At 36.6% G+C, this 27,834-nt stretch overlaps 1 protein-coding gene across 2 annotated transcripts; it reads right to left on the reverse strand.

Annotated features, from left to right (window-relative positions):
• Positions 1 to 1,274: 1,274 nt before the first annotated feature.
• On the reverse strand, positions 1,275 to 27,436 carry LOC104458847 (ribosomal protein S6 kinase alpha-6). 2 transcript variants are annotated; one of them, XM_010080377.1, is made up of 22 exons: positions 27,399 to 27,432; positions 25,797 to 25,813; positions 24,203 to 24,319; positions 20,459 to 20,540; positions 19,485 to 19,565; positions 18,908 to 18,987; positions 16,001 to 16,107; positions 15,691 to 15,728; positions 14,176 to 14,318; positions 13,287 to 13,357; positions 11,982 to 12,070; positions 11,486 to 11,550; positions 9,553 to 9,655; positions 8,079 to 8,203; positions 7,659 to 7,784; positions 6,990 to 7,079; positions 6,207 to 6,365; positions 5,613 to 5,774; positions 5,135 to 5,211; positions 4,491 to 4,608; positions 2,442 to 2,582; positions 1,275 to 1,549 (listed from the first exon to the last, which is right to left on the reverse strand). In XM_010080377.1, the coding sequence occupies exons 1-22, from the start codon at positions 27,421 to 27,423 to the stop codon at positions 1,424 to 1,426; spliced, it is 2,142 nt and encodes a 713-aa protein (XP_010078679.1). In that variant the 5' UTR covers positions 27,424 to 27,432; the 3' UTR covers positions 1,275 to 1,423. The 2 variants fall into 2 exon arrangements, with proteins under 2 accessions (XP_010078679.1, XP_010078678.1); XM_010080376.1 differs by lacking the exon at positions 25,797 to 25,813 and having other exon boundaries at positions 27,379 to 27,436.
• Between the last annotated feature and the right edge of the window lie 398 nt (positions 27,437 to 27,834).

Genomic DNA, 27,834 nt, shown 5'->3' on the forward strand with positions numbered 1-27,834 from the left:
TATATTTAATATTTAAAATGCGTATCATCCTACTGTGACAGCACAATCGCACAGTAGCATCTACAACTTTTGGAAACACTTTTAAGCTCATCATCTCTGCATTAGTGCTAAGTGCTAGTAGACTGGGAACTAGTTTTGAGTCAGAAAACCCCAAGATAATTCTGGCCCTGAAATTCATTTCCTCTCCACCACAGCAGTCAGAAACAGCTGAAGCTCTAACACCAAGATAGAGAGGGCAAGCAAGTGCTGGCAACAGGATATTGTCAGGAACTTGTCTGTAACTGTGAAATTTCTTGGTCAGAACTCCCTTATCTGGGCACACTGCACAGCTTATTTATTTTCCCAAGCTACCCCTACAGTTAGGCAAACAGAATTTTGCATTTATGTTCTGTAATATTTGTACATGCGGCGAGAGATCCAGATAGAAGCAATGTTCTGTAAAAATCAAATAAATAAAACATAAAATCCACGTGCCAAGTTTGTTACAATAAAGTGTCAGTTTGTCCAATATGCCAAACAAACTTAATATTGGGTATATTCAGTGGAAATGACTGCGGAGGAAACCGTAACACAGTCATTGCACAAATGGAAAGACAGTATTAAATAACAAAAAGTATTGGATTGCATGATACTGTCTAAACTGGTACCAATGTTATTTAGATCCTTAATTTTGACAGTTTATACTTATTTTCTCCAGCTCAGTGCAGGACACAATACCATTCATGATAACAACTCGAGATAATAATTTTCCTGTAAGAAGCCATTTGTTAACCAGCATTTTGTTTGGGTCACAAGCGATCAAATTAAGTTTCTGGGTAGAGTGTAGAAAGCTTACACATCCCTTTTGTTTGTATTTTCACATAAACTTATCAGTTACCAGCACCATGCAAACACCGACCTTCCAAATTAACACGAATGCATTTAATACTGGCACAATACTTCAGTCAGCTTTTCATAACAGTAATGAACAAGTTAAATTAATTAATCTGAATGAATTAAGTGCCCAATTACAAAATTAAGTATTTGTCCTTCACAACAGGGTCTAAAGATGTGAAAAAAACCTTCCACTGACACTTTTTGTACAACTTGGGCACTGGCAACGGTCCCCTAAACCATTTTCTTAAATGAACCCAGCAAAACTATACAGAATGTGAAATAATATTTGCAACAGATCTCTTAAAGGACAGTGTAGAGAAATTCATTATGGTGTACCTGATATTTAAATTAATTTAACAGATACGGCCTGTAAAACAACACAGTATGAACCTGTGGATTTTTTTTTTTCTTTTTAAAAAAAGGACTTTTACAGAATTCAAGTAGTGTAGCAGGAAACCATAGACGCCTTTTGATCACAGGTCAGGCAAAATAGAGCCACTTATTGGATTTTCCCCTTGCTTCTGTTTGCTAAGGTGTCCCAGTGGATCTACAAGTCTGTTGATGTTAGCTTTTTCATGCTCCGTCGCTGAGCTAAACTTGAGGCTGCAACAGGCTCTAACACTGGCTGAAATGTCTTGTGATTCAGTGCAGAATATGTAGCAGCCATGGCTCCCTAGAGAACAATAAAATATAAAAGTTACCTTTACAGTCTTTTATATCAGAAAATAAAGCAGTTGAATATTAAATTCTTAATTAACTCCATGAAAAAAACCCAGGACTTTAAGGCAGGTCATGCATATTCTATACAGTTTGTTTTAAAAAAAGATTAAAAAAAAAATCACTGAATCCTTCAAGCTTCTAAGCATGGATATCTGACATTTCTTTCTCTTTCCTCTGTATTTCTTTTACATACCTTAGATGTAGGAGTAACCTTTCAGTGCGAGTCAGAATTACTATTTTCCAAGCAACATTAGCATCAACTTATCAAATGTGCCACTCAAGTGGCTATTCAGGTCCTGAACTATGAAGACCACACAATTAGGATCAGTTATCACAGGTCTTTATTTTTGAATCCAACAAAACCAGAAGTCAACCTAAAAGCTGTCTATATACAGTTTTGTGTCACAAGTCAGAAACACAGTTACAGAACAAACAGATAAAATAGTGGTGGAAAAACTGCAGCGTAGTTAATGAATTTATGTTAGAAAAGCACAATATAAGCCAGTCATAGAAACAAATGCCAAGAAATCTCTTGAATAAGAATGCTAGGAGACCTATGGAAGGCTCAGTCTCAGAAAACTGTCTTATCAGGTTCCTGTATGGCCAAAGCTACCTTTATTTTTGAAAACAAAACACCCATCTCTTCCTTTACATGTAAGTTAAAAAAATTAGTTTACCAATAATTTGTCTACTTATGTAACTTAAATATGTACCTAGTAAGGAAAACAAAAGAAAACTGACTTGTTTTCTAAAGAAAAAAAAAGTTTTGCCTGCAGCTCTAAAAGTGACTCAGTTCACTGCGCATCCACCAGCTCAAGCAACACTCAGTCTCGAGGTTGTTTTACCTTTACTAGATGCGGTGCATCTTGCCTGTTTAGTTGATAATGCGGCAACTGGTCCCTGCAGGCTATCCACGAATGCTTTAATACCTGCTCTGCTGTATACCTCTGATGTGGATCTACATGAAGCATATGTGATAACAAGTCCTAGATAAAAACAAAAAATACACATATTGTTCAGTTAAAATATCTTGTACAGGCTTTAAAGCTTTAATTACGGAAGCAATGAAGAAAGTGCTCTATGTGGCAGGGATGAACACAATGCAAACACACACACAAATCAGCAGATAAATTGGATCATTCTGTGCCTGGACACTGCAGAAGTCTGAAAACAATGTGTTGTACTATTTAAACAGTTTAACAGAGCAAGCTTTATTGTAAAGGAACTTACTGTTGTTTGTGTTTTGCATATTTCAGTTTATTATTAATACAATCTTTAAAAGACTAGAAATCCTATTGCAATTTAGCAGAAAAATTTTATAGAAGAAAGCTATTATTTGCAAACATCTCTCCTCATTCACATGACACATTTGGGGTCTGCTGACTATATATTACAATTGAATTCTATGTAGTGATACACTATTAAATAATTTTTCTTTCAAGGAGCTATGTAAAGAGTAAAGCCACCAGAAATGGACACTGGGTTTTGCCTGTTTAGAAGCATTAGTAATAAGACACTAATTACAACGTTGGTCAAAAAAAAAAAGCTGGGTGGGAAGGGCACAGAACACAGACAGGAATAGCTTGAAAGAAAACAAAATATGAACAAGCCAACAGAATGTTCCCTTTGTTTTAGGTACAAAATGTTAAGCATTCTTAAATATACAGAAGTGAATTACTTGTACTAAGACAGCATCAGCCAACAAGTATTCTGAATCACTCCTACTGAAATGAACAAATAGTGCAGTTCCAAAGGATCAGGAAAAGATTCAATATAAATGCCAAGCTTTATAAAAGGTAACAGTGGTGACTAAGATACCTACAGACCAGGCTAACACCGAACCCAGAACACACATACAGCAGCTGATGAGAGATGCAGTCTTTAAATAAGGACAGCTGCATAATCAAGCTGATCAAGATTTTTGGCAAGATATCGAGATATATTTGACTGTTAAAGTACTAGCCTAATTGCTGAAAAGTACTAACAAAGAAAAGACCTAATGACTTCAGCACTGAAGAACATTTAAGAAATTGCCCTACAAAAAATGAACCTGCTAATGCAGGACTGGTTAGCTACTAGAACTAACAGACAACTGCAGAGTCATCCTTCCATTTAAGGAATCCTATAAACATCTGAGTTTGGTCCAATACAAACAAGGATTAAAAAAATTCTGATGATTAGAAAAGCCTATTTTGGGACCTACCTTATTTAAAATGCTTACCAGTGACCTGGGGGAAGCAAGAGAGTGCACTCTTGCCAAGTCTGCAGTGGGGCACCAAACTGGAGGCAGAGGGAAAGAACTAAGGAGTTCAAGGGCAGGATGCAGTGAGTAATGGGCTAACCAGAGCCATACAAAATTCAGCAAGGACAAAAGTAAAGTCCAGTACTTGGAAAGGAAGAAATTGTCACCCAGGTACAGGGCAGGGACTGACTGGCTGGGGACCAGCTTTGCTGAGAAGGACCAGGAGGTTGTGGTAGACATGAAACTGAACCTGAACCATCAGTGTGACCTGGCATCCAAGAAGGGTGACATTCCTTCAGTCAGCATGGCCAAAGGAATGGAGACAAAGAAAAACAAGAGATGTTCTGGCTTGAAAGGAGGAGATTTTCCCTCATTACAGCAGGCCAAGCATTGGAAAAGGCTGCCCAGGCAAGCTGTTCTGTCTCCACCCCTGGCTTCCAAAACCAGACTGAATAAATCCCTGAGCTACCTGATCAGATCTCACAGCTGACCCTACTTTGAGCAGGAGGTTGGACTAGATGACCCTATTGCATTAAACTTGGCAGGTAATAATAGCAAGCTACCATGTCAGACTAGTCTATTCTATGAAGTTCAGCAGATGCTCATTTGAATTCCATAAAAAACATAAGAACAAAACAAAACACATCGAGACCTTTGCTGCATCTGAAACAGTGTCCCAGTTGCCTCCACTTAAGGAGAATTTTCCACTGCCTATCCGTACCAGGATCTCCTCTGGAGTATCATTAGGACCATTGGCAAATGGAGTATAGCTGTGGAAAGAGTAATAAACAAAAACACAAAATGCTTCATTACAGGTAAGAAGCTGCAAGAAATTGGTAAAATCTCATGAATCATTCTGATTAGATCTCCCAGTGCCAGCAGAAACAGACAATATACTATTAAATACTTCTTGTATTAGCATTTAATCTTCGAAACTCTATTTTATTTTCCCCATAATTCTGGTTAATTGAGTAGAATAGAAGGGAAATGCAGACTAAAAAGATGTCTTTAGTTAATTTCTTAATAATGACTCTAATCAGTGCAGACTTTCAATTTAAATAGAAGTGATTCATAAACACAAATTATGCTAGATTACCAGAGCATATGAAGTAATCCAAACCTGGAACAGTACAGTTTATGTACGCATTTACTCACAGCTCCGTGTTTCATTTCAGTGTCTCTGTCGTTCTGCATTCAAATCAATGAGGTAATATCTCACAATTTTAATGAAAGCATGGATTAATGCAGTGTGCTGGAATTTTAGGTAAACAAAAAAAGCAAAGAAGTATTTCTCACCCTGCCAACATTGTGTAAAGAAGAACACCCAAGCTCCATATGTCACAAGCAGCATCATATCCCTGTCTCATGAGAACCTGCAAAACAAGAGAGTCTTAAAGACTCTTCATATATTAAAAAGTCACCCCAAACCAATACCATGACACACAGCCTATGGAAGGGTAAGTCACCTCCAGCGTAATTTCAGGGGCTTGATTATTTATTTTCAATATGCAGGTTACAGCAACTATTGACAATAGCTCTCACTCCCAGAGCATCACCTCAAGATTTTCAACAGGCTTACATCCTGTTTTTGAGGGTGGATTCTGCTATTTTTAAAGCAGGTTTATTATAAACATATGCACCAGTGTTTAGAAAATATGTATAACTATATTTAAGGAAAACTAGCAGATTTTTTTTTTTTAAAGCACTCCTAGAAAGTTTAAGTACTTGATGTATCAACAACAGCATAGAGAAAACACACGGCAATTTAAGATACCTCTGGTGCCACAAAGTTTGCAGTGTAGCACGGAGTTAGAAGTAGTCCATTTTCTCCTCGAAGTTGTTTTGCAAATCCAAAATCACAAATCCTGATAGAATCAGCATTATTTGAATCGTCCGTATATAAAATATTACTAGGTTTAAGATCTCGATGCACTACCTTTAAACAAAGAAATTTTAAAATCTATCATTTAGAAGTTGCATATACATTTGTACATAATTTCAAAAAACTATTCCCTAGTTTAATATACCCATTAACAGCTCTACACAACCATGTAACTTTCGAGTAAAAAAAAAATATTCTACTTCTAGTAATGTCAAAAAAGCCCACCAGCTCATAATGCAACTGGAACTCACGTTACCATTTGCCAACAAGCATAAAAGAACAAGTATCTGCTGTTTCATAAACTGTAAAAGAAGATTTGAAAGAGCTTCCCAGAATAACAGGATGAGTTGTTTACATTATGCACCTTTGTCATAAAATACTCAGAAATGTTCCCTTCTGCCATAAAAACAAGCCAACCAAAGCATGTAACAAAAGGCATCTGTTAAGAAGTGTGAAAGAAGTTACGTCATAGAAGAAATTACTCACTCCTTGGCAGTGCAGGTAGTCCACAGTCTTAGTTATAGTGTATAATACAGCGCTAGCCTCTCGTTCCGAGAAGAACTTCTGTCTGAGAATTCGATCGAGCAGCTCTCCTCCTTTCATCAGTTCGGTGACAAGGTATATGAATCTACCATCATCATACACCTGATGAGAAGTTTGACAAGTAGATATGTATATAAATACATACATATATATTAAAAAAAGAACATCTGTAATGATACATCCTGATAAATGTGAAAATTACAGACTAGACTGTTCACCCATTCACAAACAGCAGGGACTGAAAAATTTAATTCTGCAATTCAGGAGTCTTAAAGCATGAAGTATAAGACAGTCATTCTGTAAGACGCAGAGGTAAACAATTGTTAACTCATGATGTGGAATTAAATTTTTCAGTCTAGCAACTTCTGTTGGAAGAGGAGAGTAGTCCTACCACTCTTGTGTTGCTCTTCCCCTCCACGAACAATTTTTAGCTGCTACCACTTTGCATAGACAGGACAACACGCAACTGCTTTCTCAGACTCAGATTACCCACACGTATGGCATTCCTAACCTTTATGTCATTTCTTACTTCAAGTTCATTAAACGGCATTTAGAAAAAATTACTATCAGGACAATGTCATATTTTTCAATACTTAGCCCTTTATGTACTGCTCTCCCAATATATTTCACTATGTAAAAAAAATTTAAGAATCCCCATAAACTCCCTACATCCACATTTATAGACTACTATGTAATAAGATGTAGCAGAGAAAGAGAGGTACATACATCCTTTAAAGTAATAATATTTGGATGTTGTCCATAACGCATGAGAATCTCAATTTCTTCTGAGGGATCCCTCTTACTTTTATCAATGATCTGCAAAACACAACAACAGGAAAAACAACTTGGCTAAACACAGTCTATTTCACAGAGAAACTTTTTTGTATTTGTATTCTCACTTCAACAACAGAATAAAAAGTTTCTAGAGTTCATTACTACTTACTAGTCATGACTAATTAATTCTCCAGCTTCATACCTCTCTGTTTATTCATTTCTTGCTCTATCCTTGCTACCAGTTAAAACTGTATCATTAATGCAAACCATTCTGCTCCAAAGGACAAGGAGATGCAATGGACTGTCTGAAGCATCTCTACTTCCCCGCAGCCCAGTTCCACCCTTGCGGATCTTATTTTATTTCAGGTGTTCTCACCATTGTACAATATTTTCAGGCTCCAAGACTGTAATTGCAAAGCCAGTTCTTCAAGGCTATAACCTCACCCACTAAAAGAAGAGCTATAGGAGCCAACACACAATTTAAACAAATGAAGTGAACACCGGTTTTCATTTCTCACAGCGTATAAACAGCTACAGTAACTGGAAAATTCTTGCAGTTAGGTTTACAAGTCTGCTACACAATAATTTCAGAACTGTCACAGTGAAATTTGTTCCAAGTACCTTTACAGCAAACTCCATATTCGTAGCTATGTGTATACATCGCTTGCAAACAGAGTAGGAACCAACACCAATATCTTCCTTCAGTTCATACACATCAGTAAACTGGGCGCTGTTTCCGTGAAGTTGCTTTAAGAAAACCAAACACATACAAGCTGTTATGTGAAGCAATAAGACACACTCTTTGCCCTTACACTGTTTCAACAGCAGAAGTTTCTTCTGCTTGCCCATGCTTTCTCTTTTGAATTCTGCCTCCAGAAAAACACCAACCTGCTTTTTAAAATTTAAAGATATCCCCCAGAAGCATTTGAATAACGCACATTTTATAATAGTCTCCCCAACAAAAAAAGAACAGACTATAAACACTAAATATTGGTCAGTCTTTAGCACGACAAAAAAGTTTCCTGAAAAATCAAATGTTACCTGTACTATCGGCAGTATATTGGTGAGTGGTGATATTTTGTGATCTTCTACAGTAGTAGTTGCAACAAAACTAAATCCTTTGAAGAGCTGATGAGCATTCGCACTGGGTGGGACTCCTGGAGAATCTAGTGGCATACACATTTGATTAGCATGGCTATATCCCAGCAAGGCTATTTTTTAACATTCAGGAGAAATACATCAGAAGAAATATTTCGAGGGAAGGGAACCAAACAAGAGTAACACCAGATGTTCAAGAAAGTTTCTAGTTAGTTATCTGTCTTCTCTTATTTCAACAACAAACAAAGCCAGTATTCCTGGATTTTAACCAAAACTGCAAAACACTGCAGGAATTAACGCATTAATACATGTTTTTAGGAAGAAGTTTGCTGAAATACAAAACTATTTATGACAAAGAAATAAAGATCAGTCTTATGGTTCAAGGACTGAATAACAAACAAGAGTGTCCACAGACTTGGCTTCTTCAGTGGTATATGTACTGCTGGCAAGGCAGAAGAGAGGCAACACAATATTCAATTAGCAATACTACTGAATAATTAGAACCAATCTTCCTCAGATTATATTTTACATATAATATGTGCACCTCTGAGTTCACTGTTTGAAATTTCACAGTAAGCACAGCTTGATAAACCCACGTAGCCTATTAGAACCACAGACATTCTCCAAACAAACACAACAAGTGGTTCCAAAAGTTGGACATAGCAGTAAAGAAAAAAAATTCACAAAAGAAAACCTCAGGGGAAACTTGAGGCATACTAAGCCATAAGGGTTTGCACTTACTGTCTTTGATTTCAAGTTCAGTTACTTGGAAATTTTCAGAGTGCAATAATGTTAGGGATATTTTAAAGGTAAATTTTCACAAGTGTCTTGAAACTGAGATGTCTCTGCAACTGGTCTAGTAGTACAGGGACCCTGTCCGCTGTACACTTTCCTCACCCTTCTCTACCTTTGAAACACCAACTAAAGTCAAATCCAGCATGGGCAGTCAAAGGAACAGTTCAATGAAAAAGTTATTATAATGCTAGCTTTAAGATTTAATTTTAATAATGATGACAATTAATAGGCTCAAGAAAGTTACTTAAAGCAAGTCATTTTCAGTGGAATACTGACTTTAAGAACAATCACAGCTACAATCAAATTTAGTTTACTTTTAGTATTGTATTAAGTACTCCCCCCACCAAACACTGCATGTCTGACTTTAAACCATAACTAGATGCCATAATTCAGCTGTTAATATTACTTTTTTTTTTTTTGGTGAATCAAGGTTTAGCAGAATATTTCAAAGAGTAGGTACCTATGGAACAGAACAAACTCGTTCAAAGTACTGGAGCCCTGCTGCACCCTCTCCTTTTCATTTCATCACTGGCTTTTCCTCTTAGTAAGCTTTGTTGTTGTAACATTCATTGGACCCCTCTTGTCCCACGAACCTCACCAATTTATAACCACGCACAATTACCTTTTGGTGTTTTTGCTGTGAATTCTGGATCAAAACAAAAGGTATCTTCTGGCTTTCCAGAAGCAGGTTTAAATGGGGGTTGAATTTCTCTTCTGAACAGTTTCTAAAGTAGAAGGACAAAGTCATGTAACTAAGAGTGAATGAAACTTCCACAAGTGCTGTAATTTTGCCAAGCTAAAGGGTAAGCAACTCAAAAGTTATTGCTGTATTAAAACAGTTCTCTGAAAGAGTGAATACAATATAGCAAGTAGAAAACCACAAATATATATGAAAAACAGTTACTTTCATGTACCTTTGTTTTGAAATGCTATGGGAAATATTACCAAAGAAATCAAACAATAGAGTGCTCTTTCTCCTTATTCTTCTGAATCTGCCTCAAGTGCCAGATCTGTACTTCTGAAACTTACCTTCTTATCATCATCTCAGACCTGATTCACTCTTTTGTCAGAACCCTGAAAAACCCACCCCAAAGGGAAGATATGGAATACAGTCTTTATCTTTCTATTTGGGGTCCCAAAGACCTCATAAGAGACAGGCATATCCCTCTGGGCAACAATGGCTCCTCCTTTTTTTCCTTCTTTACTCAACATGCTTTACAAAAATGCACTGCCCAAGTGGTCTCAAATCAGCAATAACTCCCATTTACAACTACAGAAGAGAAAATTCCATGTCAAATGACTTTGAAGCCACATGCAAACTTCAGGAAGTTCTGAGAACATCATCTTGGCATTTCTCTCATCCTTTCAGACCTATTTTTTGCAGTTCTTTTAATTTGCTCTTCCTGCACATGAACATGCAACATATTTCAATTAAAAAAAAAAAACCCAAGGAAAAGGGACCTGAATTCATCCCAAAGAAATGAGGAGATTCAATACAGAAGTGGTCATCAGCACCACCATTATTAAAATAAATACAAAGCACTGGCAAGCTAAAAAAAAAAGTTAGAACTGCAATAGAAAAAAAAATAGAGAACTGCAGATCTTTCAAACTTCCTTTCTGCTATTTATTTCAATGTCAGTTCCTTACAAAAAAAAAAAAGTAGATAAGCTGTAATAACCCCGCTTTCTCTTACGAACTGTACTCCTATAAAACAGTGAAGATTTGTGTTATGGCAAACTCTACTTGCTAATCAGGACTCCATAGCAGATGCTGCACAAACACAGCTAGAGAACCACCTTGGAAGCAAATACAAGAGATAAAGACAACAGGCCTTAAAGAAACAGCTGAGCACAGTATTGGCCAGCATTGCAGGTAGTCCTGCCAGCACAGCCATGTCTTATTTATTGCGTCTATCCTTTTGTAGGCATTATAGCAAAGGAGTGTTTCCAGAGTGGATTTATTTGATACAGAGCATCATAGTTTTGGGAATGTTTCTGGGAAACACACCTCAAAAGCTCAGAGAACCGCAGAGAAAATGCATTAAGATGCTTTTTAAAAATTTAAGCAATCAATCACGAACTTGTACAGACTTCTGATCCCCTCAGAGCACCAGAGTCAATACTCCAGCTGTGAAAGGAACATGACTGACAAAATAGGAACGTGCTGTGGCTAGAGAGAAGTCAAAGAGAATTACAGCCACAGAGTTCCTGTGCCCTGCATGGAAGCACTAGATGGATGCTGACTGAAGAAAAGAATTCTTGCATACAGGGAACATCAGCATCTTCTCCCAACTACAAATGCTAACAGATAACTTAAGCTGTAGAATGCCACAACTCTTAATAATTTAAAAAGTAAATGCACAATTTATAATTAATACACTCTACACCATAAATACTACAGCTCCAGATGCCAATGAAGATTATAGTAGAAGCCAGAATGTCAGTGAGCAGTACTGCAGTGTTTATTGTGCCCTATTCAGATGTAAATACTTATAATGCTACAACACACAGAAAAATTAAAAACAGCTTTATCATTCAGATAATTTTGTACTTACATTCCAGTCAACAGTAGAAAAAAAAGGATGTCTCTTGATTTCTTCAACTCCATCTGAACCAGCTCCTGAACAAAGAAAATAATGTATTTTAAACACTTTTGTGTAAAATCTTTGAAGAAGATTACACTAAAAATTAGTCCATTTCTAAAAAATTTGCACAGACATGGTTATTTGAGAGAACTGTAAATGCAGAAATATCCCAAGTAGTGTATACCTCATCCGGGAGGCAGAGTACAAGCAGCCCATAAATACAGAGTCAATATTCTTTGCTCTGACACTGTCAAAGCTTTGGCTCACTGCTAAGAGTCACTGGGCCAAGAAAGTAATCATTCATTAGCCAAACCCAGGAAATCATGATCCAAGCTAACAAGAAATGGTATCTAAACCCAAATGTTACTGACCATCCAGAGCTTTAGAGTCTTTAGCAACTACTTTCTTTATATAATCAACTCAACCCAACTACTCCTATTTGAAAGATCCAAATGAATGAACCAACCTAATCTATTTGATGGGTTTCTTTTAAACAACATCCTCAGAAGACTTTGTGCTTCAGGGCTGAGGAACTGAGGCATTCCAAGTTTTGCTCTAAAGGAAAACAGAAAAAGAAGAAGAAATATATCTAAGAACTGTCTTACATAGACTTCACTGCACAATTTGATGTATCAAGGATCTACTCCAAAGTCTTGTACAATGTACACATTTAACTCATCAGCTTTAAGTTTCACATTATACGAGTGGTTTTCTAGAAGAAAAAAAACCCAACCAACCAAAAAAAAAAAAAAAACACACCAGACCAAAAACCCCAAATCCCACCCATGTCCCCAAAACAAGCTTTAGGCTAAAATAGAGTAAAACTATTATCTCAGGAATACATAAGTATTTTCAAAGATATCTTCACGTCACCAGGAAGTTATCACCAAAATACCTCTACCTGAATCAACATCAGAAGAAACTCCCCAAATCCCAAATTACCTGCCCCTGAAGTGATTGCTAATATTTCTCTTGCAGCAAGAGCCTCAAGAAGTAGCTAATTGAGCCATCATATAAAAGCTTACTGACTTTACCAAGCTTATCTTATGAAAACAACTACGCTAAGGCAAGAAATTCTCCTGCAGGACTGTACCATCACTTAGAGCTCCAAGTGAGGCGAGTGAACTAATTCATCTGCTATCACAGGTAACATCACTGTGAACTCACGCTCAGGATAAGTTCAAACTGCTGCATGTTGGTAAGAACAGAGCGTCTCTCTCATCCCCTTCCCTATCACCCCCTCAAAAGGCCCAAGGCTCTGCATGTGGTCTAAAGGAAATTCTTTGTTAGCTAAGCACAAACGAAGAGGAGAACATGGTTGCCCAACAACTTCACCTACTAATCACCAGTTTACCCAGTTTGTCTCGTTAGACAGCTTCTGTTGTAACAGTGGTAATTGAATATGAAGAATGCGAGCATGTAAGTGCACTCTCCATATATACCTACACAAAGCACCTACTGCTTACAGCAGAAGGTATGCTGTAGCAGTAGCATAACCACAAGTGATAAATAACGCTGCTGTAAGCCACTGTACTATTTCATCTTTCTTATACACCTACAATGAAAAGTTAATCCCTTAGATTTTAATTCCTGCAAGTACTTAACAGTATTTGCAAGGTCCGTGATCTAAACCCTGCTGGAGAAGGGGCTTGGCTCTTTCATTCCTGTTCTATCTTAACGCTCTTCAAGCACAAGGAGTTATAACAAGCTGTTAAAACATGCTTAAAAATTACATTTTCTGACTTTCCAAAAAGTAAGAAGATATACTTACTTCAGTATCATATTCATAGTTTCATTTCGATCTTTACCTTGAAATGGTAGTGTACCAGTAAGCATTTCAAACTGAAAAGAACAAACGTTAATCTAAATCAACACTTCCTCCCCCAACCACTGAAACAAAGCATTAACTACTGTACTCTTCCCTATCGCTACATTAGACATGCTGGCTTCAGCTTTTAAAAGATCAGCAAAAAAGTTCACAAATCTAAAATTTTGTTTTCATTGGCAGTTTACATGATAATAACAGCGGCAAGTGTAACATAATGACGACGTAGGAACATTTTATACTCATAAGCTATTTTAAAGTCATAGTATCCCCTCCATAACCAAGTTTTAGACATCGCCATACTCTGAGAAGTGTAAGAAGAAAAAATTCTAAACCAATACTTCACTTTTAATGTCAATACACATATTTCAGCCTGATGCTCTAACACATCATGGCAAAGGCATAAGTGACAGCAGTTACTAATTTCACTACTCCAGTATCCATTCAACAGGCTTACTCTTACAAAAACACAATTAATATTCCATCAAACCAAGTCTTCAGATTTCTTTTCTTTAACTATCCAGAACCATGCGAAATAAATGTACAAACTGTAGTTTCACCCTGACTACAACTGTTCTAAACTACTAATGGGCTATACGTATGATTTTTGTGGTTCCTGATATGTACTCCTTACAGGGCTAAGGAGGTGAATAGTAAATTTTATTCAACTTGCTATGTCAGTAGCAATTCAGCTATTGAGTTCTGTCTTCCCCTTACCCAAACATTCATAATTAGATCTGGACAAGCTTATTCTAAACACATTATTTCACATTCACTTAGATATATGCAGCGTATTTGTGACCTTAAGCAAGGTAAGCAAGGAAGCATACAGTACCATGAGAACACCAAAGGACCACCAGTCAGCACTCTGGTTGTGCCCTCGCCTGTTTACTACTTCAGGTGCCATGTATTCTACAGTACCACAGAAAGAATACGCCTTCTTCTCTTGATCTACTGATTCTTTGCTGAGTCCAAAGTCTACAACAACAGCATTACAAGAATATAGCCAGTAAAGAACTTGAGAGGGAAAAAAACCACAATACTGTATATGGTATTTCAAAATCAAAGTGTTGACAGATCTCGTTTGTTTCCTTTCAGGAATATTATGCAATTATTCTAGCACTTCATGGAACAAGAAACTGAAGATATCTAGAGATACTTCAGACATTTAGTTTACTCCGTACCACCAAAACCATTCTAGAAGTCATTAAACTGATGATTAGCCATCAATATTATTAATCAAAATAATTCAGTATGTGAAATACTACACATTGAGAGCCCTAAGATAATCAGAAGTTCTCATTTTCTCTTTACTGGCTGCTTTATTCACACAAAAAACTGGATAGCAGTGAAAATGAGTTTCAGAGAGAATGCAGTTTGCATAGTCTAGCATTACTGGGTGATGAATAAATAAAATCAGACTAAAAATATTGTTGTTACATAAGACAACATATTTCTGCAACCTGACTCAAGTTCAGTAGAGTCTTGCATATCTGCTCGCTTCATTCCCAGAATACCCTTTTTTGCCTAGTTTGAACAATGCCACTGAACACTAGTCCTCGATACTAGCTCAACTCTCAAGAGGAGGCTCTCAAGCATCCCTGTTTTCAGAGGACAAGTGACTGCTGATCAATAATCCCATCAATTATTCCTCCCACTTTCAGAAGGAAGTGAGAATTTCAAGATTGAATTGGATTTAAATATATCACGCAGAATTTCAAAACAGATGCATTTTATAAACATGTTTTCTATCACCATCATTCCATCAAGTCTTTGAGAGTGTAAAAAACTACTTTTTCTCTTGGAATCTAACAGCAATATCTGTAGGTCAAAATAGATAATGAAATTTATATATTTATCACCTTAAATGTAATTTAAAGCTTTCTGAAATTCATAGCAATTTGTTTTCCAAACACTCAGTTTTCTGTATATATAATTACCTAGAAGAGATGTATTTTAACTGTTCCTCATGGAACATTTTTCTGCAATTTTATATGCATTTAAAAGTGATAATCCAGAAATGCAAAAGAGCAGTATTTCAGAAGTCTTATTCTGCACTAAAATCTTTTACACCAAAAGCACCTCTGCTCTCTTTCAGCAGTCTCAGCAACTTTAGCCTGAGTCTATAACCTCTTGATTTTTGGTTAAAAGGCATTTCACATAAAAAAAATCATTATACAGGGAAGGGATACAGATTTATTATAAAAAGTCCATCCAATAAAAAATTTTCTAAACTGATAAATACTGGCTCACGCATACTCCAGCCATCACTACACATATCTTAGGCTTATAACTAAAAGCTTATACAGAAATATGTTCAGAAAATGCTATACTAGTAAGTGTTACCTACCTGTTAACTTGATATGTCCTGCTTCATCAAGCAAAATGCTGAAAATTAAAATTCACATTCACCAATACACATAAAGAGGAACATTTGCATACAATATTAAAATATAACAGTTAACAATGTTGATCTCCAACTTCTGTTATTAATTTAACAAGTTAATATTATTACATTTAAATCATACATATATTTTTTACGTTTTATGTTTGTTTTCATAGTCTAGCAAAACTATTTTAAAATTTTTACATCACTAGAGTGAAAATGCAAAGCAACAAGCAAAATACACATAATAGCGGTAAAATACATTTTACTTTACTTTTCTGGCTTCAGGTCCCTGTATACAATTCCCAAGCTGTGCAGGTGATCCAAAGCAAGGGCCAGTTCTGCGAGGTAGAATTTCACATCTTCCTCTGTAAACATAACCTAATAAGAACTGTATAGATTTACCTTCTGATCTTGTCTTCAGTTTTTAAAACTGTAATCTAAAAAAAATACTCCTGTCCGCCTACATTTCAAAACAAGTTTTAGAAGTACCTTATGAACTCATAAATCACTAATTCACCTAACAGAAATGAAATACTAATACAGGCTAATCATCAAGTACACAAAATAACTACCTGCAATACTTAAAACAATCAGCAGTTATTGCAGAGCGTTAGCTAACTTCTAAGGTAACAAATTTAATTGTTTGGTGTTACTGACCACCAGCACTCCTGCCACAGTCCTATACAGACTGTTTTCCACTGCATCGTAAAATCTAGTATACAACTGCTGTATTGGGTGACTGCCTCTGAATTCACATTACTTAGAAAAAAAAAATAGAAATAATTTAGAAAAAATATGCAAAATAGAACACTTTGGTGAAAATAACAACAATGTGAAAATCTGCAGTGGGAGCTGAAGAACCCACTCTGCTCTTCTTGGGAAAGGACATTTGAACAACCCTAGTGAGATACTAAAAAACTGACTGATGTTCCATATAGAGAATCTGAGAGATGCATTTCTATCCTAAATACCCAACAGGTTGCTTCTAATTCCATATACAAGAATCATACCAGCTTTGGCTCTATGTTCTACAAATTATTGTAGAGATGCTAGTAATCTCTAAGTTACTGGAACTGAATTTGAGATTTAAATGAACTATTTAAGTGAACTATTCCCTGAAAACACCACGAACAAGGGAAACAGCTGTCTCAACTGCACAGTAGATAGCTAGCGAGACTTAAATTAAGGCAACCGGGCTTACCAATTTAGTAGCACACTAACCGGTACTTTGAACTGCACATATGTAATCTGTTCTACTGGCAACAGAAACCTTCCTGATTTCCATAATGATAGGTATTAACATTGCATGAACAATAAAGCTGTTACGCTACACAAAGTTGCACCTTGATTTTTTTAAAGAGCGATGCTGATACTATTTTGAGCCTATATCCAAAAGATCAAGAGGAAACCTTGGATATCATTACTCCTTGGAGTAGTCAAAATGCAAATCTCATAATATGTTAGATGGTAATCTACAATCCCCCAATAATAATTTAATTTAAAACTACTTTTTGTGTCAAATTAAACATGATGCAAGTGAACATCATTAAATGTTGTCAATGAAAACTTCATTATATACTCATTTCACTTCCACAGCTGAAACTCTCAGACCCACATTATAATTTAAAACCCAACAAAAGTGTTTTAATAACCTCATACTAAACCGAACTAATTTAAAATAATCCTCGTGCAGAAAGTATGAAATGCCATGGGGAATTTATCCTCGTGTGTACTGTCCACTGTCTTTGTTTTACCATGTACTTCTGAAAATACCTGGTCTCCCCACCAGAAAACAAAAAGGTCTGATTTTTTTTATCTATATACATAGTGTTTAAAAGATAGCATAGAAAGTAACTGAAGTCTTCCAAAAACATGTAGAGCCTTAACAGCAAGAAAACTTTACAATTATTAGTTCTTTATTCCCAAAGGGAATACATACCTCTTCCAACCACCCAGCTAGTATTACGAACGGACTTGCATCCCTTAATTTAGAATGTTGCATACTCAGTAACCCCAGCTGTGTTAGCGCAAGAGAATCGTTCTTCCTGCTCTACCAGAATCTCCTCTATAATTAGACACCCTGTATCAAAGCAGAGATTGACCTCTTTCCTACCTACTGTTCCAATAACCCTTTACAAGTTGGTTGGTTTGTTTAAGCTTTTAACCTCCATATTAGCCTCATGGTTAATTAATTTGGAGCTCAGTTCTCAGACATGATCACTGTTTTGCCAAGGTCAGCTTTTTATAAAAAAGGAAAACAAAACCATCTTTAAGTTCTTCCTTCTCTTTTGCCTGCTTTATTTTTACAAAAAGTATATAGGGGGGAAAAAAAGCCAAACTATCTCATGGCCTTACATACTGGGGATACCACAACCTCCTTCATGTCATGAAAAATCAGATACCCAGTTTTCTCATTTAAGAAAGTGGTTTTTCCTATGCATTAGCAATATAAATGTATTTACGCTATTGAAAACACTGAAAAGCTCTTACTCTGAATTTGTTGAGAAACTGCCATTAAAAACTTACATCTTTAAAGGTTTGCAGAAAGAAAATAAGTCTTATAAATATGTTTGTAATACTTAAGGTAACATATAGTAAATATTTTATGACAAATGTTTAAAAAAAAAAAAAATCAGGCTTTGTCACATTCCCTCCTCTGAAGCTCTCCCTCCAGAAAACAAAAATAAAAATGAAAAATCAAAGTTCCAGTTTCATGCCAATGTTAGATGAAGGGGAGCGGTCTCAAAAATATTCAGTGTTCACACTTTGAGAGATCAAGCATTAGGATTTTATTAGAGTATTACGAAATTTTACAATGCAGCAGAAATCTCAGAGATGTGGTCTTCTAGGAGCACCTAAGCTGATTGGGAACACAACGATACATCCCCTTTCTTGACTGCTAAATCTTAATTTACTTCTGTTAGGTTTCCAAGCAACAAAACACTTTCAGACAGAAGAATTGTACCTTGCAGATACCAAATTAAAACTTAGGCTACTAATCAATACACACTCATGTTTAAGGTTATAGAATATATTCTAGAATATGTAAGGGACACCCAACTAAATTATTAAAGACTTGTCTATGACAAGAAATATGGGGGAAACAGCTATAGAAAACAATCCTATACTGACAAAAATACCCCTAACACTGAGCTGAGATAAAATTTTTGGTGCTTACCTCTTTGGATAATCGCGTGAATACATCTCCTCCCCTGAGAAAATCCAATATTAAATATAGCTTCCCTTCAGTCTGAAAGGCTTTAAAAAAAATTAGAAAAAAAATCAATCGTGTGACAAAGATGATCTACAAAACAGATCTGAATGCTCTTAAAACTTGGAAACTTCAGTGAAAGGCAATACTTTTGTTATGGAACTGAAATAATTCAGCAGCACGAGGTAATTTATTGAATGATTTCTTGCTTCTTCACACAAGACAACCTTAGTCATAAGAAATCATTAAAATACTGTTCATTTCTCTCTCCTTTGTCAAACAGGGAAACATCAAGTATGTTAATTACTGGGATTTGGTTTTACTCAATGAAAAGTAAAATATCTCTGCACAACTTGTAGGAATTTTCCAAATCTTTAATTTCAAGAGGACTTAACCTAAAACTTTCATAGACACGTGTGTTTACATTCCTTTTTAGCCCTGTGATTTAAAGTTGCTAGAACCTAAATTGAACACTACGAAACTGAAAAAGAACAAGATCAGTTATGCCTTCAAGTAAAGAAACTAACAAAAAAAAAATACCAACCATAGTGCAGTTTGACGATAAATGGATGATTTACTTCTACTAATATATCTCTCTCCATTTTTGTACGAACTCTATCCCGAACTGAGGAAACAAAAAGAAAAAAAAGACTACTATGAAACAAATGTATTTGGTATAATACAAAGGGAGCAGAAATTAAGCCTGTGGAAAGCCTTTGCTTTCTAAAGAAATACTTTTCCTTGTTACCTTATTTGTTTTTAACTTTTACAACACATGCTTTCGTCTAAAGAAATACTTTTCCTTGTTACCTTGTTTTTAACTTTTACAACACATGCTTTCAGACAGCAAAACTCTATTTTGCTTCTTACCTGCCCTAACTTCCTGATTGTCTTTATTTTTTTCTCCGACATATCCCAATATTTTGTGATAATCCATATTACTTTCAAGAAAAAAAGCTCACATCCACACTTTCAGGCAGCTACCTTCAACCTCTGAATTAACTCTGTACTGGATATATATTTTCTGTCTTTTAAGATTCGTTTTTCCTCTTTAACTCATAACAGTCCCTATCCAAACACAGCAGACTTGCATCTATTAAAATGCCTTTTGAAAGCCAGAACAGCACGTTGGCTTGCTATGGCACCTATAACAAGAGGGAAAGGCTTCATAATTTTAACCACAGTAGAGTTCCAACTTCACAAAAGACAACAAGAGAATTGTTTATTAAATTGTTTTAATATAGTGAAAAGACTAAAGAGGATTAAATAATGCAATTTTAAACTTTGAAAGAGTACTTTCCACTACATAATTAAAGCTACCTGGCCAGATTTAAAATCTTTCTTAAACATGAACTTACAAGTTACTCTAGAAAAAAGATACTGCCAGAGAAGAGTTATGAACTCACTGAAAAACATTTAAGATTAAAAAAAAGAAAGAAGCATTTACAAGCCTCATTTAAGATAAAAAAGTGCACTGAAAACCATTTTCTAAAGTTCCAATTCAAAAGATACACATACCTTTTAAAGAAGCTTTTTTCAAAACTTTCATGGCATAAAGTTGCCCAGCATCAGGACCAATTATTTTACGTACAAGGAAGACCTGGTAATATAAACACCACTTATAAAATTACTGCTAAAAATATTTTATGTAAACACTACATCAACCTCACTAAAAAAGCATTATTACGTCTTCACTTTTAACTTCATTAATAGAGACAAGGAGACAGCATGTCCCTAGTCCCATTCCTCAAAAAGTCCAAGAAATATAAAGATGCCAAATATTCATAATAAATCTTTTTGCATAAGCAAGCTTAGTAATTAAATATGCAACTATCACAAAGTGTTTGCAAACCCTCTATTAATTTCAGGCAGCTTTCAGTGTTCGTTTGGAAGTACACATGTTTAAAGGAAGAGCAAAATTGCATTCCCTGAGTCAGATTAGAGGTACACACACCATCAAGCTCTCTGAAGTATTCAGACTGGTCATAAACTATACATTCTTTCCTACAGCAAGCTGTTTAAATGAGTACTTATCCAATAAGTACTTATATAAATGCCTTTCTTTATATTACTGTCTTGGAGAATGACAATCCTGCCTGGTCTGCCACCTCCTAAGAGATTTCTGAGGTTTAAGACCCAATTCTCAAATATGTAACAGTCTATATTAATGAATTCTATAAGAGTGGTGAGACGAAAGCAAGGAAACCTCGCCATTTAACATCAAAGCACCCTCTCCCTCTGGAATAGCAACTCCAACAGGTTTTTCTACTCTTTTCTTTCCAGAGGAGTTTTAAAGATAGATGATATATAACCTGACACTGAGAAAAGCATAATATTAGATAAAATGATGCAGCACAAATACATGTGTCTCCACTGACTAATATTCTAACTACCAGGTCTTTCAATTTACAAAATAGTTTGGTATGTGCTCCTTTTTTCTAAGTTGTTGTTCTTATAATAGCAATTATAAGCTATGAGGAATGTTTGTACTGTAAAAAAAAAAAGTACAAGTCACAAAAGAATGCCAAGAGCTACCCAAAATTGCCTCTCTGATCTTACCTTATTCAGATTTCATTAAAGCTAGGCTTATTTACATATACTTTATTAGAAATTATTAAATATCTAGAAATTATTTTAAAAAATCAAATAAGCTGGCCAAATTTTCCATTCTAGAATCAGAAATTCATACACTGTCACTGAACTAACCGCACAGGGTTGGGAGAAGGTTTGTTTTTATTTTAAGCTCTGGTTAGATTAAAAATGTCATAATGTTTCAGGTTTATCAGGCTTTTTGTTTTGAGTTTTGCCCAATGACTGACCTCTAGCACTGATTCCTGTTATGTTGTTGATGCTTAAATAGTAAAGGAAGTAATTCAAACACCAGCAAATAAGAAAACATCTGGTGATTAACACAGTCACAGTTATAAAAGTAAAAATATTATTAAGCACTAAAATATTTGTACATGCTTATTAACTAGCAGCTTGTGAGAATGTACAAGTTCCAAATTCTAGCTAATAAGGACCAAAATAGCTGCCACTGAAAACTACTCAAGCACCATCTATATAATTTGCAAAGTCTCCATAATCCGGCATCTCATGGAGATGCAATGGTCAGTTGTTCAATTGTAAAGCACGATCAAGATGGAGACACGTTCTGCAAAGCCATTCACCCAAGCGAATCCAAGACCATTCTCAGCAGACTAGGTGCTGAAGCCTCAGAACATTATCAAGGGCTGAAGAAACTCAGTAACGGCCATGAGGTTTAACCCTAATTTCTATGAAGCGGTGTTAAATCCTGCACAGATGTCAAAAAAGACAGGTAGGGGATGTAGCACTATACTGGGCTAGAGCAAACAACCCTTGTGTTTGCCAAACCCAAAGGGGAAGTATGAACTGGAAAGGGAACACAAACACCACCAAGGCAACAGCCACCGATCTTCGCTGTTTGTTTTCCCCTTTCAACAGAAAACAACAAATGCTAGATGAAAAGAGCTCTGTTCAGATGTGCAACAGTTACTGTCCAGTTCCTAAACCTGGGTCCTGAACCAAAGGACTGCCTTTCAAAAGCTCTGAACCAGACGCCTCACCAATCTGGGGGGACTCTGACCCAGAGCATTCCCTACGCACTATCAGAGTCTGAACTCTGTAAAGTAAGGATCTGTCCCAGTCAGGGCTAAGATGTCCGTACCCCACGAGACCTTAAGACACCTTGAGTCAGGAGCAATAAATACACAGAGCCTTTCAGTCTCTGAAGACGAGAAGTGTATGAGGGAATTGGCAACCAACACTACCAGATAAAGAAGTGCTTCTTAAGCTGTAAAACATTAAGAAATATTTTGAAGTCTTTTCTAAACTACCATTTATTCACAGGATGCCTGTCTAATGTCTAATTCTTTTTTCCTCTCTGATACAACTCTATGCAGAGGTTTGTTCCTGCCATGAGACAGGCAAAGCCAACAGAACAGGAAAATGGAAACATATATAAAGCTGATTGTCAATTTGTCATGTGTTGCAGGAGATCTAGTTTGAGCATCTGGTTTTAAAAAAAATAAACTTCTTATACATTAGGATTAATATTTCAATTAATATGTTTCAAACTAGGGACCAAGACATTTGATTTTTAATTTCTGCAATATGACACCAACTGGCACACTACAAGAAGAAATTATTTTAACAAAAAATTGCCATATTTCTTATATAAACTATTTGAATAATTCTTCACTTTGTGTCTTTTAGCTGTAGATCATGGGACAAAACCAGAAAAATAAAAAACTGAAATACATTTCCCAGGTTATTTGTCAGTTTCGGTTCAAGTTCAGAACTACCACAACCATTCTCCTTTACCTACATCACTACAGATTTCACATATTGAAAAAAGTCAAACATTCACAGTGTGTCAAGCACCATCATTAAAAGACAAATCACCATCTCCTCCAGAAGTGTCTAATGATGTTTATTACCCTGCTGGTGCCTCCCAAGCACCAACCTAAACTACAGAAGATGTGAGGCAACCTATATGGAACAGAGATATCGTTCATTCTGGTTCCTCACTAGATGCTGCAATAAAGTCTTGGGGCAGTTGAAAACATTATTTTATTTCAAACAGCCATGGCATTAGGTAGAGCTTGACAACACCAGAGGTGTTGCATAAAACCCACCCCTAACTCTACAACCCAACTGGTAAAATCCCTTGCTGTTGGTGCCATTGCTCCCACAAAGCTGCAGATACCAGTCCAGGTGAACCACAAACACGCCTCTCTGTTCAGCTAAAGCAAACCGTAACTTTCCCTGGCAGACCTCCGCAAAATTGCTACTGACTCACCCTTCTGCCTAGAGACTGAGGCTGCTGCTTTGAATGATTTGGTGTCTTGCTACAAAGAGTGCTCCCTTGGCACCAGAGCAAGATTGGAAAAAGACAACATTTGTTGATATCTTTTCAAACATTCCCAGCAGCTCTGCTACAGCACTATCTTTCTTGAATGTCTGGATAGTTCGACAGAAAAAGACATCACTCTTCCTCTAAAAAAATGTGAAATCAGAAACGCTATCATAGTAAAAATGAAAACAGACACACCCCTCCCCACCCAACTGCAAAACAGGATGGATAAGTTCCTCCAAAACAGGGCAATTTCCACACGAGCATATCTACTTTTACTCACATCTGTCAGGTTTATACCTCACCTCGTAGTGTTACAGATATAAGGGAGGTAAGCCAAAGCAGGTTCAAAGTGGACATCAGATGAAAGCAGTTTGTTACCTTACCTTTCCAAAAGATCCCTGTCCAAGAACCTTAAGTAGTTCAAACTGTGCTGGATCTGCTTTCTCACATCCTTCTTTCACGTGGTGTGTAATAGGAATTTCTTTCACACTTCCTTCATCCTATTATTTCAAGGCAAACAAAACACAACAGTGAACAGGCCTGAATTAAGCAACTCTCGTTAGAAGTGCATGTAAATGCCTGCTCTTGTCTTGTTCGGTTGTTTCTTTCTTTAAAATATTTGAAATTCTAATAAGGCATAAAAGAAAGCTGTTCAAATGAAGAGTTTTCCCATCCATCTTTTCTTAAAGAAATGCATCTAAAATTCCTAAACTGAAATAAAATTCTCAAAGAATGCTCATTTCCTTTCATCATAAATATTACAGCTACAGCAAAGATGGGTTTTCTTACATGAAAGGAATAAATACAGACTTTTAAACCAAGTCCAAGATGATCCTTCTGTGCTTCACCTCTGTTTTAGCAGCCTTTAGTTTTCCCGGTGATTACTCTTCTCATCTTTCCCTTTCCTGAAATAGGCTTAATGAAAGCTAAAATGAATTTCATAATTTCAGGTAATTATTGCTTTTCACAGCAGCAAATAATAAATACGGTCATGCAGCTGCGGCTAAAGGAATATGCATCGTTTGAAGAGCGTAAATAAGATATGAGTCATCTTAAGAACTCTGACTTCTTGCACCCAGTAGAAGAAACGCAGCTCTGGGGCGCAGAGCTCATGGAAAGACTCCCCTGTGTGCAGACCTCCTTCAGAAAGTCAAGGGTAATTCTGAGGTAGGCAAAAGATTTAGTGTTCTGTTGACTTTTTCCTGTTACTCTCATCTTTAGCAAAGCAGGGGCACAGCAGCTACCATTGTGAAAAGACAAACATTCATGACGAAAACAAATCAGATGATGTATTGCAGCTTTCGTGGTGTAAGAGAAGGTTCTGTGAACCAAAACAAGTCAGATGTCAAAATAAGTGCCCTCAAAACTAAAAATTATGTGCTAAGGCCTACAACAGCAACCTCAGCTTTCATGTAGAAAAGGAGCAGCACCCCTCGGCCCTATCAAGAATACCAGTGAAATACAACCCAATCGCAGCAGAAAATCCCATCTGATTTGTAGTACTTTGCTTTTAGGGTATCCAAATTATTAACTGTCCTCCTAGCCTCTCTTTAGGTCTTCCCCTTGAAAGCTTCTCTTAGGAGAGACCAGAAAAACACCCTACCAACCTACAGGGCACTGCTTCCCCTCAGTGACAGGTACAAACAGCACCAGAAAAAGACCTGAGCACTTGATGAAACAGCTGGCTTTAGCAAAGAACATCATTCTATAATCAGGCTGACTACAGAAATTCTTGGTGCCCAAGACCATGCATTAAAACTTATAATCAGCATTATCAGACTTGATACAGAATTATCTAGATCCATCCATCTTGCTAACTATGCATATACATTTTCATAGGAAAGATGCACATTTTTTTTTTTTTTTTTAAACACATGCCTGGAATCTAAGGCAGGTAGGACCACCAGCATTTCAAGCCGTCTGACGACAGATGAAAGCAGCAAGTCATCTAGTTATACACCAAGTTGTACAACAGACACAATGGCTGGTTCTTTCTATTTCTATTAAATATGTAAATACTTTATTCAGAAGCCTTTTTACTTCACCATCCTAACTTGTGTTCCTGAACACTGTGAACCTTTGCCTGAAAAAAGACCTTTAAGAGTTCACCTGCTCTTCTGTTTATCACCCACCTTGAGTCATTAGCCTGTGACATCACACGTGGTTGCTGCGGAGACAGAGTATTTCTAAATGTGAACTGAGGAGGAAAATGTTTTCCAGGGAAATAAAGAATAACTTGAGATGTATGAAATGAGTTATTTTGTATAAAATGTTTTACCTTTACAACAAATGTCTATATAATTTCATCTATTTAACTATCATTGAAGTACTAAAAATTGACATGACTGACGTATGGGTTGAACAGATATATAACCAGTTTCATTTTCATTTGGAGTTTGGCCTGCATGAACTGCAAATTTGGTTATCTGTCTTTGTGCTCTGCTGCTAGAGAAGCAAATTTATCTCAGGGCTCAGGTACCAGCTCCCACCGAGTCGCCTTGCACAAGAGGCAACGATTCCCAGCAGGTTCAACAGAAGACAAAGCCCTGAAAGAAATGCCGCAATCGGTTCTGGCTTTGTGCCATCTTACTTCGTTACAGCTTGACTGGTACGTAGCTCCAAGCACTGAACAAACAAGCTCAGCAACATCCTTCTGGTTCAAGTACGGTGAAAGACTGAGACAACCCACTGCTCGTCTTTCTCTGCTCCTCTGACACTGATGGTTCCTATACTTGCTCCACACCAGGAAATGTACCAGCACCACGTTTCTACCCCCATGAGTTTATTCTCCAGATCACTTACTCAAAAAGTTTTTATTGCAATACAAAGCAGTGGTTCCAGCTGGCACCAAGATCTACTTGCTAACTTCTTGCATGATCCTGTTAAAAAATACATGGAGGTGTGTGCTGAAAACCGATGGCCAGTTTTTCCATGAAAAGTCAGGCATTTCACCACATCGAGAATCAGCCCGAAGTTTAGTCCCAGATTTAGCCAGCATACGGAACACTCATCTTTAGCATCTCCTACATGTGCAAGTCACCAAGGCACAGGACAAAAATCATGCTCAACAGGCTTCATCTGGGGTATTTCTACATAGAAGTCAAATTAACATATTAGTGTAAAAATTACTTCTGTTCTAAAATAGCAGGAATTAAGTACCCTCTAGATGAGCGTACAGCACCTACATTAAAAATACAAAGAACACATAACAGTGTAATAAAAGCAACATTAAGCACATGGTGTATAAAAGGTTCAAGGTTGGCCCAAGCATTTTCTGAGGTCGAGGGATCTGTAAATGCTCTCTCCAGCACACAGAGAGTGCTTTTTATTTTCCATAAAGCACTGCCTCATGTGGCAAACTTTCCAAAACAAGGCACTTACGGCCCCTACCCAGGTACTAATTTTTAAAATCATCTTTGAGACTTAGAGCTTCTTCAGATCTGGTCAAATAAAATTATAGGTTCAAAAGTTATTAAAGAGCAGGGAATGCAGAAATTTTGCTTCAAAAGGAAGTCATGCTAATGAGCGTCTAAACTGAACGTCTATCAAACATACTTACGTGGTAGGAATATGGTTCACCTTCTTCCATGGGCTCATCTGCCATTTTAAGGCCATTTAGCTGGAGAGGGGAAGGAAGGGGAATGCGGAAGAAAAAGAAAAAACAAAAATATTAAGACCTAATAATTTCAAATAAGCAGAGTTCGTAATCTGACAAATTTACATTTCAGACTACACAAAGGAGAACTGGTGTTCTCCTTGCTCTAGTTTAGAACTGTAGTTTCAAACAAATACTACTGCTTAGTAGTTACATTTAGCATCTCCCTTACGTATCGTGTAGCTTATCCCTTTGCAAACGCCATTCCATACCTATTTAATTGGAATTAATTTAAAATTCCTTCTTAAAAAGCTACAGATATCATCCATACAAGATGGCACTAATGTAAAATGCCTCCGCTATGCACAAAATTTCTGTTGCACATGATTTTCAGAAACCCAAAATCCTAAAATCTGCTAC

This window comes from Pterocles gutturalis, unplaced genomic scaffold (genome assembly GCF_000699245.1).
Source record: "Pterocles gutturalis isolate BGI_N339 unplaced genomic scaffold, ASM69924v1 scaffold14129, whole genome shotgun sequence".
Classification (NCBI taxonomy): Eukaryota; Metazoa; Chordata; class Aves; order Pterocliformes; family Pteroclidae; genus Pterocles; species Pterocles gutturalis.